Source organism: Engystomops pustulosus, chromosome 1 (genome assembly GCF_040894005.1).
Source record: "Engystomops pustulosus chromosome 1, aEngPut4.maternal, whole genome shotgun sequence".
In the NCBI taxonomy this organism is placed as follows: domain Eukaryota; kingdom Metazoa; phylum Chordata; class Amphibia; order Anura; family Leptodactylidae; genus Engystomops; species Engystomops pustulosus.
The window spans coordinates 252,802,371-252,815,690 of NC_092411.1; the positions used below are offsets into that span (position 1 = coordinate 252,802,371).

General features: G+C 40.6%; 1 protein-coding gene across 2 annotated transcripts in view; it reads left to right on the forward strand.

Annotated features, from left to right (window-relative positions):
* The window catches only part of CORIN (corin, serine peptidase), a 154,433-nt gene that overhangs the window by 72,299 nt on the left and 68,814 nt on the right, over positions 1 to 13,320 (forward strand). For both annotated transcript variants that reach the window (XM_072124787.1, XM_072124782.1), the window contains exon 4: positions 1,805 to 2,015. In XM_072124787.1, the coding sequence (XP_071980888.1) occupies positions 1,805 to 2,015 (211 nt within the window). The remainder of the gene's footprint in view (positions 1 to 1,804; positions 2,016 to 13,320) is intronic.

Genomic DNA, 13,320 nt, shown 5'->3' on the forward strand with positions numbered 1-13,320 from the left:
GTAAATAAGCCCCATTGTGTCACATTGCATCACATTGGGGCAGATTTATCAAGTGTCTGAAAGTCAGAATATTTCCAGTTGCCCATGGCAACCAATCACAGCTCCTCTTTAAAATATTCATGAGCACTGGTAAAATGAAAGCTGAACTGTGATTGGTTGCCATGGGCAACTGGAAATATTCTGACTTTCAGACACTTGATAAATCTGCCCCATTATGTCATTCATCAAAGTAACGGCTCTTATATATCTGGTTAGACCCAGCAGCAGTGTCTTTATTCCTGAATCTAAGTGATAATGTGTCCTAGTACATCTTATTGTATCTGATGATCTGAAGGTCACACATGAGGAACAGCTATTGAGCTTTTGGGCTAGGACTGCTCGGTCGTGTGTGATCATGCAGCTTTACAATGCAAAGCCATAACTCATGTTAGTAAATATAACTACAAAACAAATGCAGCAGCCATGGCTGTCTCCGGATTTCAGAAGGCCCCTGGGCAACAGAGCCTTAGCATTATTTTATATACAGCCCCCTTGTAGTTTAATTATATATGGCCCCCTCATTGTTCTATTATATACAGCCCACCCCCTTACCAGATGCTGTGTGTGCCCCCCCTAGAAGCTCTGGGCCCCGGCACTACTGGGTATGCTTAGTGCTGGTGCAGGCCCTGCCAGCAGCTTTGGAGTTTTGCAGACTAGCATATTGTGGCGACTTGCATACAATGCAACTACTTTCATTGTCATAGAGATTTTCCGGCTTCAATATTTTTATGACATATGATCCATAGGTCATCAATATCAGATTGTGTTCCATACTTGGTCCCCCACCAATATGCTGATTCCTCTGGCACTGAAGTCAATAGAAAGAACAGAGATGTTACCTGAGCAGGACATAACACATTTATGTCTTCTTTTTTATGTCCGGCTTCCATGGCAGAAAACTGACACAACCGGCACAAGTAGTGGCAAAGTAGCCGGCACAGGGCATCCCTGCCACACACCTGCACACTATCTAGACCAGTGGTGGCGAAACTATGGCACTGGTGCCAGAGGTGGCACTCAGAGCCCTCTATATGGGCACCCGCACAATCACGCCAGGGTAGAGTCTGCTAGACAGGACTCAAGGCCTCTTGCAGTCCCAAGCAGCCCAGAACCCTGGAAGTAAACTACAATGATAATCCAAAACTACTTCTTCTTTCTACTGTATTGGTGTCCTCAGGTGCCTTTGCAATTTAAACCTGTGACAGAGCAGGGAGTAAAAAGTTACTGCTTCAATTGTCCCATTGGCACTTTGCGAAAAATAGGTGGGTTTTGGTTGTAGTTTGGGCACTCGTGCCTAAAAGGTTTGCCATCACTGATCTAGACCATGTGAATGTTCACCTTAAACATCAGTTGCTAGCTGGAGTGGTTTTGGCCACTGGTGCAGCCACCCACCCAATATATTAGGATGTTCACGTATCTGGCAGCACCGTTGTATGGTAAATCTCCCCCAATGTGCTTATTCAGAAACAGATCTTATATCCATTACCTATCCTATGGACAGGTCATCAAGATGTCGAAGTTGGAAATTCCACATGTGTTGCGATGTTGCATTGTGTTATTGATATCTTATATTGTGAAGCCACCAGTCTGTATGTAAACGTAGCCCATTTCACCCTGGCACTAACCAGATGGGTCTCTCCATTAAAGTGATACTTCATGGGGTCTATAATTCAGATACAGATTTGGCTCGGAGTTGTAACATTTGGTCAACATTGTAGAAATATGTTTTTTGTCTGTTAAAATAATATTTGGCTTTATATTACAGATGTCTGTGTGAACATCACTCACAGCCAATGCCAACTGCTGCCATACAACCACACAATACCGAAGTCTGTGTATTCCTTTGTCAAGAGCATAGATATGGAGATGTTCCTAAAGTTCTTCAGCTATCTCAGTCGCCTCAGCTGCTATCAACACATCATGTTGTTTGGCTGTAGTCTAGCCCTTCCTGAATGCTTCAATGATGGCGATGACAGGTATTTGGAGCCTTGAATTATCAATACTTATGATCACTCTCTGTGGGGTACATGTTATCTAGTATGAAAAACGTATCTGTGTACCCAGAGCAACATTGTGACTGACCATTAGTCATGGTAATATAAGCCAGAAGAACAAACAGTACTAAACATTAATAAAGACAACTAAAAGTTATACATAAATCTCAACCAAAGTAGAATGTCCAACTCCAACCAGAAATATCATAGGTGTTTTTATTTGGCTTTTTAATTATTTTTTTTATGGCTTTTCATGGCTCATTTGCGCATTTTTGGTGCCTAATACAGTCTTCCTTCAGAGTTCACCATTGTCTAGTTTTCTGCAGTGTTCCCTGACTTATCCTCCAAAACCCGATGTGTAAGTTGCGACTTTTTAAAAAAGTCGCAAAATCTTTGTGCAAATCTACGTCTGGCGCTGACCAGACGTAGAAATTAATATAGAACTGATAGTGTCTTTTGGAGACTTTGTGCGACTTTTGTTTTAAAGAATCTCAATTTCACTAAAGGCCAAATCCAACATCTGGCCAGCAGAAAAGCAAAAAAAAAACAAAAAAAAAAAAAAACAGGCGGGCAAAGCTAGACTTATGATACATGTGCTCCATTGTGTCCAGCAGGAAGTAATTGCCTAGTTTGCAAATTATAAAATCCACTTATTACCCACCATATACAGGAGCCATTGTCTGCTGCTGCTGTTGTGGCAGTTGGAAACTGAGCTGAGATTGGTTGTTATTATGCCACAGGTCATTAATATGAGCCCTGAGCTATGATTGGTTACTATAGGCAATGAGTAGAAGAGAACCTATGTGTGAGGTAATATGGATAGAGACAGATATAGGGGGATATTTATTGAAATGTCTGAGGTAAAACTGTTCCAGTTGCCCATGAAAAACCAATCAGAGATCAGAAATCATAATTTTATAAACAGCTGTGCAAAAATGAAACTTGAGCTCAGAGACTGCTGGCCACACAGATGGTCAGAGACAGTATGAGACAGTCTATAGATACATATAAAATATTTTTTGCTATCCCATTCTATTTTGTTGTAGCCAAGAGCAGTTTTTCACTATCCTGGGCAACGCTGGGAGCTACAGCTAGCATATATATAAATATATATATACATATATACTCGAGTATAAGCCTAGTTTTTCAGCACAAAAAATGTGCTGAAAACCCAAACTCGGCTTATACTCGAGTTAAAAAAATATGGGTTTTACCAGGTTTTTGTGGTAAAATTAGGGACCTCGGCTTATACTTGGGTCAGCTTATACCTGAGTATATATGGTATATAAAATAGCTTATAAACATTGGGCTAAATATTTGTTGTATAAGTTTTCAGGCTTATTTAATCACATAATAATAATCATGTATATATAAAAGAATGTTATTTAGATGTGGCAGGTAACAAGGATTTTTTTTTCCTGAAGGGTCATGATAGGATAACCTATTATAGACAAGGGTCACATGAATGTAAAGCAAAACAACGAACAGCAAAAAGTAGCTGCCGGCTAGCGGCAGGAGAAAATCTCTGCAAATGAAGACTAATTGGTCTTCTCCCCGCCCTGGATTTTATGGCCACTCTCCCATAAATTTATATTAAATACCCATAAACTTCATTGAACACAAGACATCACAAGTGTTTAATGAGGAAAATGCCCATTAACATGAAGTCTAACAAGATTGTCTCTGTGTTTCTGGATTGTCTCGGTTACATTATGCGGTCAGTTGTTTGTAGACTCTTTATTGGATGTAACTGTTGTGGAAATGACTTTACTGCACAACCGGATTATACCGGGCTCATGGGGTATTTTCAATTTATTGTGACGTTTAATTAATTTATTCATTTGGTTTGAGCTTACAGCTGAAGTGTAAAAGGGTATTCTTGGTTACTTTTGGATGCCAAAATAAGTGAGGTGAAGAAACTGTAATAACTATTGTCTGCTAATTCACTTTCTGTTATATTCTAATGTTCTGTTATATCTATTGTTTACCTGCTTAAGGATAAGATTATACCATTTCTGACTTATAAGGCCCACACTCACCCTCGTATTTCAATTCTTCTGATCTATAATATGAACAGAAAAACAAAAAAAAAAATCACAGTTCTGTATCATTAAGTCATAGGGGGAGATTTATCAGAATTGTCGGAGAGCAGAACTGTTCTAGTTGTTCATGGTTGTTCTGAGTGGTTTCCATGGGCAACTAGAACAGTTTTACCTCAGACACTTCTGATAAATCTCCCAAGAGACACCAGACTACAAACACTAGAATAGTTTGTGTCATGGTGTCCAGGTTTTCTGGGATTGTAAGTCCTAAATTGCATGTTGCAGAAACAAATGCTTTCTGGATTTTTAGTAAAAGTTGAAGAGAATCTTGTGACACATGATCCAGTTATTTGCAAAATCCCCAACATTAATGGGAACCTATCATGAGGTTTTAGGCCCACAATCTGTCACCATTTACCTACACCAGGAGAGCCCCTCATGACTCTTTACAGGTAATTTATAAACAGCAATAAAACATATATTTATGTGTAATGCTGAATCTCAAATAATATAGATGGACATCATTGTGATCTGGTCATTGTGATGTGGTGTGAGGGCCAAAATACTCATGACTGGTTCCCTTTAACTTTGAATATCATAGGTCTCATAGGAAGATTTTAACCACTATTAATATTGAATTGGATGTGACAGCCACTACAGCACTTTTCAGTTTACTGGAACAGGTTTCAGTGAAGAGGCAATATGGTAAATTGATTATCAAACTTCTGAACTTGGCGTTAGTCTGTATAGCTCGGAAGTGGGGCGATAGGGAATCCCCGAAACTAAATACTTGGTATAATCTCTACCGACAGATTAAAAATTATGAACAGATCTGGACCCAGGATAAATCACTAGAGAAAAACAAAAAATGAAATTGGAAAGGTCCTAGGAATTAGTTTCTGGCCTAGACCTGTTATAAGTTAAAATTTAGGTTCAAATTGCATTTCTGCAAATAGAGGTCTTTGGGCCAAAAAATATCAAAGGTAAGTATAAAATTTAGCTTTTATTTCTATTTTGCTAATAAAACATACAGAGCTTAGGTCTATGCCTCTGCTTTGAAATCAAATATACTGGGTCGAAAAATTCTTTAAAAATATTTATGTGATAGCGGAGGGTAAGTATCAATAGGTATTAGACTTAAATATTATTGGAATCTGTACCTGTATAGTATATGAGCGTGGGTCCAATGCCAGTTCCCTGACTATTGAGGTTATTATGTAGCACTCCTATTGGTACCCAAGAGCAATGGGAACAAAGAAAATTTTTTTCTATTTGGTGATTCCTCTCCTTGACTTGTGTTCACACATACTCTCAAGGGAGGGGGATTTTGTAGGAGATATCAGACATTCACATGCTCTCAAGGGAAGGGTATTTGTAGGAGATTTTAGACATTCATATTGCATACATACACGCACATATCTATTTTGGTAGTCAAAAATTTCCCTCTTTTAGTGATGGTTTTTAGAGAAAAAAAGTTTTTGTCAAATTGAGCCTTAAGGTGTGCCGCTGCAGTCTGACACATCCGGGCATCAGAGAAACGACCCTCCGCTTTTTATCACAAAGTTAAAATGTTTCTCGCTCGGTCAGCCCCCCCGACATGTTTCGCCGCAATCTGGCGTCCTCAGGGGGTGTCAGGGCTGAACCTTTTTGACTACCAAAATAGATATGTGCGTGTATGTATGCAATATGAATGTCTAAAATCTCCTACAAATACCCTTCCCTTGAGAGCATGTGAATGTCTGATATCTCCTACAAAATCCCCCTCCCTTGAGAGTATGTGTGAACACAAGTCAAGGAGAGGAATCACCAAATAGAAAAAAATTTTCTTTGTTCCCATTGCTCTTGGGTACCAATAGGAGTGCTACATAATAACCTCAATAGTCAGGGAACTGGCATTGGACCCACGCTCATATACTATACAGGTACAGATTCCAATAATATTTAAGTCTAATACCTATTGATACTTACCCTCCGCTATCACATAAATATTTTTAAAGAATTTTTCGACCCAGTATATTTGATTTCAAAGCAGAGGCATAGACCTAAGCTCTGTATGTTTTATTAGCAAAATAGAAATAAAAGCTAAATTTTATACTTACCTTTGATATTTTTTGGCCCAAAGACCTCTATTTGCAGAAATGCAATTTGAACCTAAATTTTAACAGGATAAATCACTGGCACCAAGCAGAATTAAAATCTGGAATATGTGGTGTGATTAAAGTTGGGAGGGCGTTTTTTTTTCTTTCTCTCTTCTACCCTGCCAGCGGGACAAAATGTGTGAGAGTGGGAAGGTTGGCGTATTGTGTAATATGCAAATAGGCTCAAAATGATGATTAATAGAGATATTGGGGAATTGTTTTAGTAGAACATTTGTATTTGTAAAGGATGCACTGTTTTAACTGCTAGCCTTATGTAACACTTTTTTTCACATATACATATGAGCACAAATTCTTCTTTTGAATGCTATTGTTAAAAAAAAAAAAAAAAAAGAATATCGTAGGTCTCAGCCATCATATCCACACTTAACTTGTTTAAATGGGTTGCCTGAAGGCTTTATACCACATATAGGCCAGGAGACACATCAAATGCAGGACCACTTAGAAGGATAGCAATGAGACTGCTGCACAAAGGTAATCAATATAGCATATACCCTCGAGTATAAGCTGAGTTTTTCAGCATAAAAAAGTGCTGAAAACCTCACCTCAGCTTATACTTGAGTCATGAAAAAAACCAAACGGTATACTCACCTTCCAACGCTCCCCGGCAGGTCCTCTTCTACACAGCTATGCTCCAGCATCGGCTCCATGTCCATGTCCATGTGGTTCGTTGCTGAAATTCTACTATGTGCGCCGGCATCGGCACACACTATGATGTCAGCAAGCGCCTGACGTCATGGGGCCTGCAACAGGTGAGTACAGTGGTTTTTTTTTCTACAGACATTATATTGGGCGCAGGGGCAGCAGGCTATATACTACAAGGGCTGGCGGGCTATATACTACAAGGGCTGGCAGGCTATACACTACAGGGGCTATCAGGCTATATACTGCAGGGGGCTGGCAGGCTATATACTACAGGGGGCTGGCAGGCTATATACTACAGGGGTTGGCAGGCTATATACTACAGAGGGCTGGCAGGCTATGTACTACAGGTGCTGGCTGGCTATATACTACAGGTGCTGGCTGGCTATATACTACAGGGGCTGGCAGCCTATATACTACAGGGGGCTGGCAGGCTATATACTACAGGGGTTGGCAGGCTATATACTACAGAGGGCTGGCAGGCTATGTACTACAGGTGCTGGCTGGCTATATACTACAGGGGCTGGCAGGCTATATGCTACTGGGGCTTGCTTTCTATATACTGAGGAGGCTGTGACCAATGCATTTCCCACCCTCGGCTTATATTCTAGTCAATAGGTTTTTCCAGTTTTTTGTGTTAAAACGTTTGAACCCTAGATATTTAATTACATTTTAAAACCATGGACACATGTTTTCAGTTTTGCTTCTCTCTTTGCTCCAGCAATTGTGCAGTGGGACCCAAAGTATGGTTTGATCTTCTCCGCTTGTCAGAGGAGTTGCCGAGCAAGTGCACTGGCAGTAAGATTGTATTACTATTATAATAGATACTACATCATCAATTGCAGCTGGTTCATTATACTAAGGATCCAACTGCAGTAAACCAAAGAGTCAGGCTAGACTTGGTAGGCATGTCCACCTTGGACACCTCATTACACTGCTGGTAAAAAAAAAAACGCCAATGTTACAATTCTGACAACATTGTTGGAATATCTGCAGATAAAAAGTGAATTGTGCAAGTGCAAATACAAAATATGATATAATGTTATGTTTAATTTTTACTATAAACAATAAAACAACCACTTTAATCAAATATTTGTCTTCAGAATACTGCTTGGCTCCACCTAGTGGTGGCTGTAGGAAGCAAGTATTATTTCATTCCAAGAAAAACTTTAACATGACCGTAATACTTCATAATCTTGTTGGTTATTTGTAATGTTTACATTATTATGCTATTTTTCTTGAATATCAATGAGACAAGTTTCTTTTACCTGTATTTCAGAGATCAGACCTTTTTTTAGCAGCATATGTTTTTTAACCTTGTATGAAGGACAGTACTTAGTCATTTTGCACTTGTGCTGAATCAAATCTTGTTGTGTAACATATATCACGCATGTCATGTCACATTAAGTGTCGTTGATGAGTACTTTACCATCTCTCATAGGTCACTGACAGTGGCAGCAAGTTATTTTTATGTAATATCCAATTAGACTATAGGAGCCATGATTATATAATACTGACAAGTGGAGTTAGAAAATAAGACAATAAGTTTGTCATTTTTTTAAACTATGCCGTAACTAAAGATGTGATATAAAACAGACACAAAGGACTCATATAGCATAGGATTATGGTGCAAACACCATTGCCATTTAATGAAACATATCCAGCACCTCCCTCAGGGGTGACATCCTATACATTACAGCTACTCTTGGCACTGTCTGCTACAGTATGTAGTCATTGAGTGGTAAATGTGTATGTTCAGAGTCTCCTGGGAGATGATTATGAATGTAACACATTTTACTTGTTTGGACAGGTGAAAGAGCGTCCCGTGTTGTGTGTCTAGGCTACAGATGTAAGACTGACATCATGCACTTCCATTCAAAAGCAGTCATTGTACTGCGCTGAAGGTGTCATATCACGGCTTTCTTTAATGTAATATATACGTTATTAATTTAACAGATATTCCTCTATATCCCTGCTACATAACACCCTACACATACTGTATCTTAGTGGGGTTTAAAAAAATGTAAAAATAAAAGATTTAAAAAATAAATTTAGAAAAATAGAAATCAACAGCCTACTAAAGGAGTTTTACGCATAAAGTTTTTAACTTATGCATGCCCCAGCTGCAAGCCTCTTCCTGCTCCCTCCCGGGGAACTAGGAGAGAGCACACGCCCCACTCTCTCCACCCCCCGTCTCTGACATCACCAACCGGATCATAATTCCCGGGCCGGGAGCAAGAGGAGGCTCGCAGGAGGGGGTGTGCATAAATTTAAAGCCGGGGGAGCCGAGAGTTGCTCGGGGGCACCGTCAGCCTGAGCACCTATGGCACTTTTACAAAGTTAATAGTTCTTTAATAAAGGTGCAAGAGAACATCTAAAGCAGTCCCTCCATCCCTAGACAGAACGGGCAGTCTAATTAGGACACTTAAAGGAAACCTACCACCACAAATCTACCTATAAAGGTAGATCGGGTGGTAGGTGAATCAATGGGATGTGAGGATAGCCCTTTTAAGGGCTAATCCTCACGTCCCCGCACTGTTTTGTAAACTTTTATTACCCTAATATGTTAATTTACTTATGCGGCTATAGGGCGTGGAGTAGCCGCATCTGAGATTACACGAGGCGGCTACTCCACGCCCCGGTAGCCACTTTTCCCCTCCTACTCACCTCGTCCGCCGATCCTGCCGTCTGCGCATTCGCAGAACAGCAGGCCCGCGCCTCCGCGGTCACTGCTCCGAAGCCGGGGCTGCACAGACGCGGGCCTGCTGTTCTGCGCAGATGGCAGGATCGGCGGACGAGGGCGCGCAGCTACAAGCAGCTGCGCGCCGAACATGGTGAGTAGGAGGGGAAAAGTGGCTACCGGGGCGTGGAGTAGCCGCCTCGTGTAATCTCAGATGCGGCTACTCCACGCCCCAGTAGCCGCATAAGTAAATTAACATATTAGGGTAATAAAAGTTTACAAAACAGTGCGGGGACGTGAGGATTAGCCCTTAAAAGGGCTATCCTCACGTCCCATTGATTCACCTACCACCCGATCTACCTTTATAGGTAGATTTGTGGTGGTAGGTGCCCTTTAATTACCAGTAATCTGGTGATAGATGTCCTTTTATAACAGCCATTTTTCTGTTACGTAAACAAAGAGTCAGTTCTTAAGAGGATAGTCCCTTTTTCTCCAGGCTGCCAGTAAACCACGCCTCCTTTTTATTGAAAGCTCTGTGTCTCTTCCGATTTCAACCTGAGCAAACAGTAAGTCCTCTCCCTGTCCTTACCAGAATTCTGTATCTCTCACTGCAAAGTGTATATATCAGTGAGAACTGTGTGGGAAACTGCAGATCTTCTCACCTTTTTGCGCAACCCGTGATGGGCCGAGCCAAGCGGTGTTGGGCAGAGCCCAGGGGTATTTGGGGTATTTGGTGTGAATATGCTATATGCATGTATTTGTGATGTGTATTTGCTGTACATGTGTTTGCATATGTGATGTGTATATGCTTTATGTCTATGTATATGATACATGGCTATATATGGTAGTGTATGTATGTGTGTATATATGGTGTGTATATATTATATGTATATTTTGTAAGGGGTAAGTGGGGCCAGATTCAGAAATCCACTATGGGACCCTGCCTTTCCTAGATATGCCACTGACAGAGCCAGAAAAAAGTTTCCCCTAGTTTCTTATGTGGTTTTGTAGGAATGGTCTACTTCTTTAGGGAAACCAGGACCAATCAGTATATAACAGATGGCAGCAATGGCACTGCTAAACATGCACCAGGGCTAGATAGACTCTCTACAGTGCAGTAATCCTCTCTTAATTGTGACTCATTTGGCCATCATCCCATTCTGACTCAATTGTCTTATCCCATGGTGCTCGTTACAAGCTATTGTCATTGAATCAGTGTCTAAACTTGCCTTTGCTTTTCACAATTTTGCTATCCTTATTTATTACTGACTACGATAACTACCCCTCCATGCTCTGGCTTCACAGGGTGATTCACTCCTTCCCCTGAATCCTCTGCACTTCTCTTTCCCTGTGCCTGCTGTGATCTCACATAGTGGGAAGGGGGAAGTGCTCCTGTATTGCTTGTGAAGCCGCAGCATGGAGGGACTATGGTAATGCCACACAGAGCCCTTCTCACTCATTAGCATATTTTTAAAGTTGATTTTACAAGGTTGGAAGCCATGGATAACAAATCTAAGAATATATCCACAGTCACAGTGCCTGGATCTATGAGAAAGTGTTACTGATTTATCATGTTTCGATGGTCAATTTTCTTTAACAACTGCATGTACTACAGTAAAAATGGTGGCCAACTTTTTGCAGGGAACAAGCATAGGAAAAATGGGGTCACCAGAGCAAATTGTAGTTCATAGCAATTTACTATAGGTCTGTTTTCTGTCTATCTAGTTCAGCATTTTACCAATGGGATCCCATGCTCTGGGACCACCCAGTCTTAGGCTCCTCGAGCTCCTTCTCCATGTACCGACGCTGTCCCAGAAAAGTAATGCGCCCAGCACTGCACTAAACTAGACCACTAAACTTTAGTTCTGAAATAGGGATGGGGCTGTGACACTATGATGTTTTTTGTGTGTAATAACATGTAAGAATAAGTACCGTAGTAAAAGAGTTGCTGATTAAAATGAGCCACTGCTATGTGGATACCCTGTGTAAGTCAAGTTAACTAGAACCAAAGATAACAATAATATACATAGAAGACTAGACAAGACAAAGGAAAAACAGAGAGGTGAAGGGTACAATATGAAATTTTTATCAGGGTCCACTATTTCTCGAAAGATTTGAAAACCCTGATCTTGATTGACCCATATAAAGATTCTACGAGACTTTAAAATACACAGTCAGCCCCATAACACATTTCTGCTGGATTCCTTTCAGTCCTTCTCTTGCACCCACTACTGTAAACATCATCTGCTGAGACGTCTTACAATTGCCAACCTGCCAAGTTCCCAAGCCAAGAAACCAAAATAAACACTAGGACATTTTATACTACCTGTTTATATAATTTATTCCCAAGTTATTCATTGACTGCATCCTTTCTGTATTTACTTGGTTTCCCTAGTTACTCCATTAGTTTGTGTAACCTGTTACATGAGAAAGTTCTGTGTCTAGCAGAACGAGATATTGTCTAACATCTGGTGGAACTGCATGTCTCGGCTTACCCTGGCCTTCCCAATTTATGTAATAGTCCACAGATGTGCCCGATTAATATCTCAGTCCTTGTAGGAGCCTTCTCCTATCCTCAGTGTATATGCATACATAGAAGATATATGAGCCAACCGAACATCATCCACATCATATGGAGATTTATGACTTGAGGATACACCAATACTCAGATACAGAGGTGTGACACCATGGGCCATTATGTTTTTGAGAAAAATTGCACAATTTTCATATGCATTAGCTTTCCTTTGAATTGCTCCAAGTGCATAGGGGGGTACCTGAAGCCATATAGCAGTGGTGGCAAACCTTTGGCACAGGTGCCAGTGGTGGCACTAGTAGACCTTTCTGTTGGCACTCAGGCCATCACCCCAGCACAGAGTTCAACAGACCGGACTTGAGGCCTCCTTATGCAGTCCAAGGTAGTCCAGCTACTGCTCTGGACCCTGCAATTCTACCTCTTCAGGGAACCTTGGAGGGAAGCTACAATAATATTCCAAATTTATCCTCCTTCTTTCTACTGCAATAAAAAACTTAACTTGTTGTGTTGGCACTTTGCGGTAAATAAATGTTTTTGTTGTAGTTTGGGCAATCGGCCTCTAAAAGGTTCAGCATCACTGCTATATAGTGTTGGAAGCAGAAAGCTCCATCCACTATATAGTGGCTGTATTGGGGTACTGCAGCTTTAGTGGAAAGTAGCAGAGTTGAAGCACTGATCAGTAGATCAGAGTGAGGTCTGACTCCAACCAATCAGTTACTATTATAAGGTTAGTTTGTTAGTATAAACATTTCCCTAGGAAAAAAAACCCATTTAACTTTGGAATTTTCCTCAGTATGTGTCATTTATTGTACTTTTCTCTGTCTATAGTACTTCAGCCCATACAATATACTGTATACAACAATAATTACAGTTAGGACCTTGGCAGGGAAATACTGATGAGAAAAATTAAAGATTCTGAAGTTCTAGTAGGGGAACTTGAAGGGTAGCTTGAAGAAGGCTCCAGGTCTAAGGAGCCGAAACGTAGCTTGGGACATGTTGGAATAAACGAGTATGTTCTTTTACACTTTTAAATCTCGGAGTGCTGCCATTTTCTTCTTTTCAGATGCATTTCAATGGACAATACGTCCATACATACTATACTGTACACAGGAAAAAGATAGAGCTTGCTTTATCCTCCTCGTGTGTACTGCCGTGACGCTGTCCTTCCTATGGTGTGCAGCGCTAACCCCTCCTCAAAAAATGGCAAACCTAATAGTTAAATGAATTTTTTTAC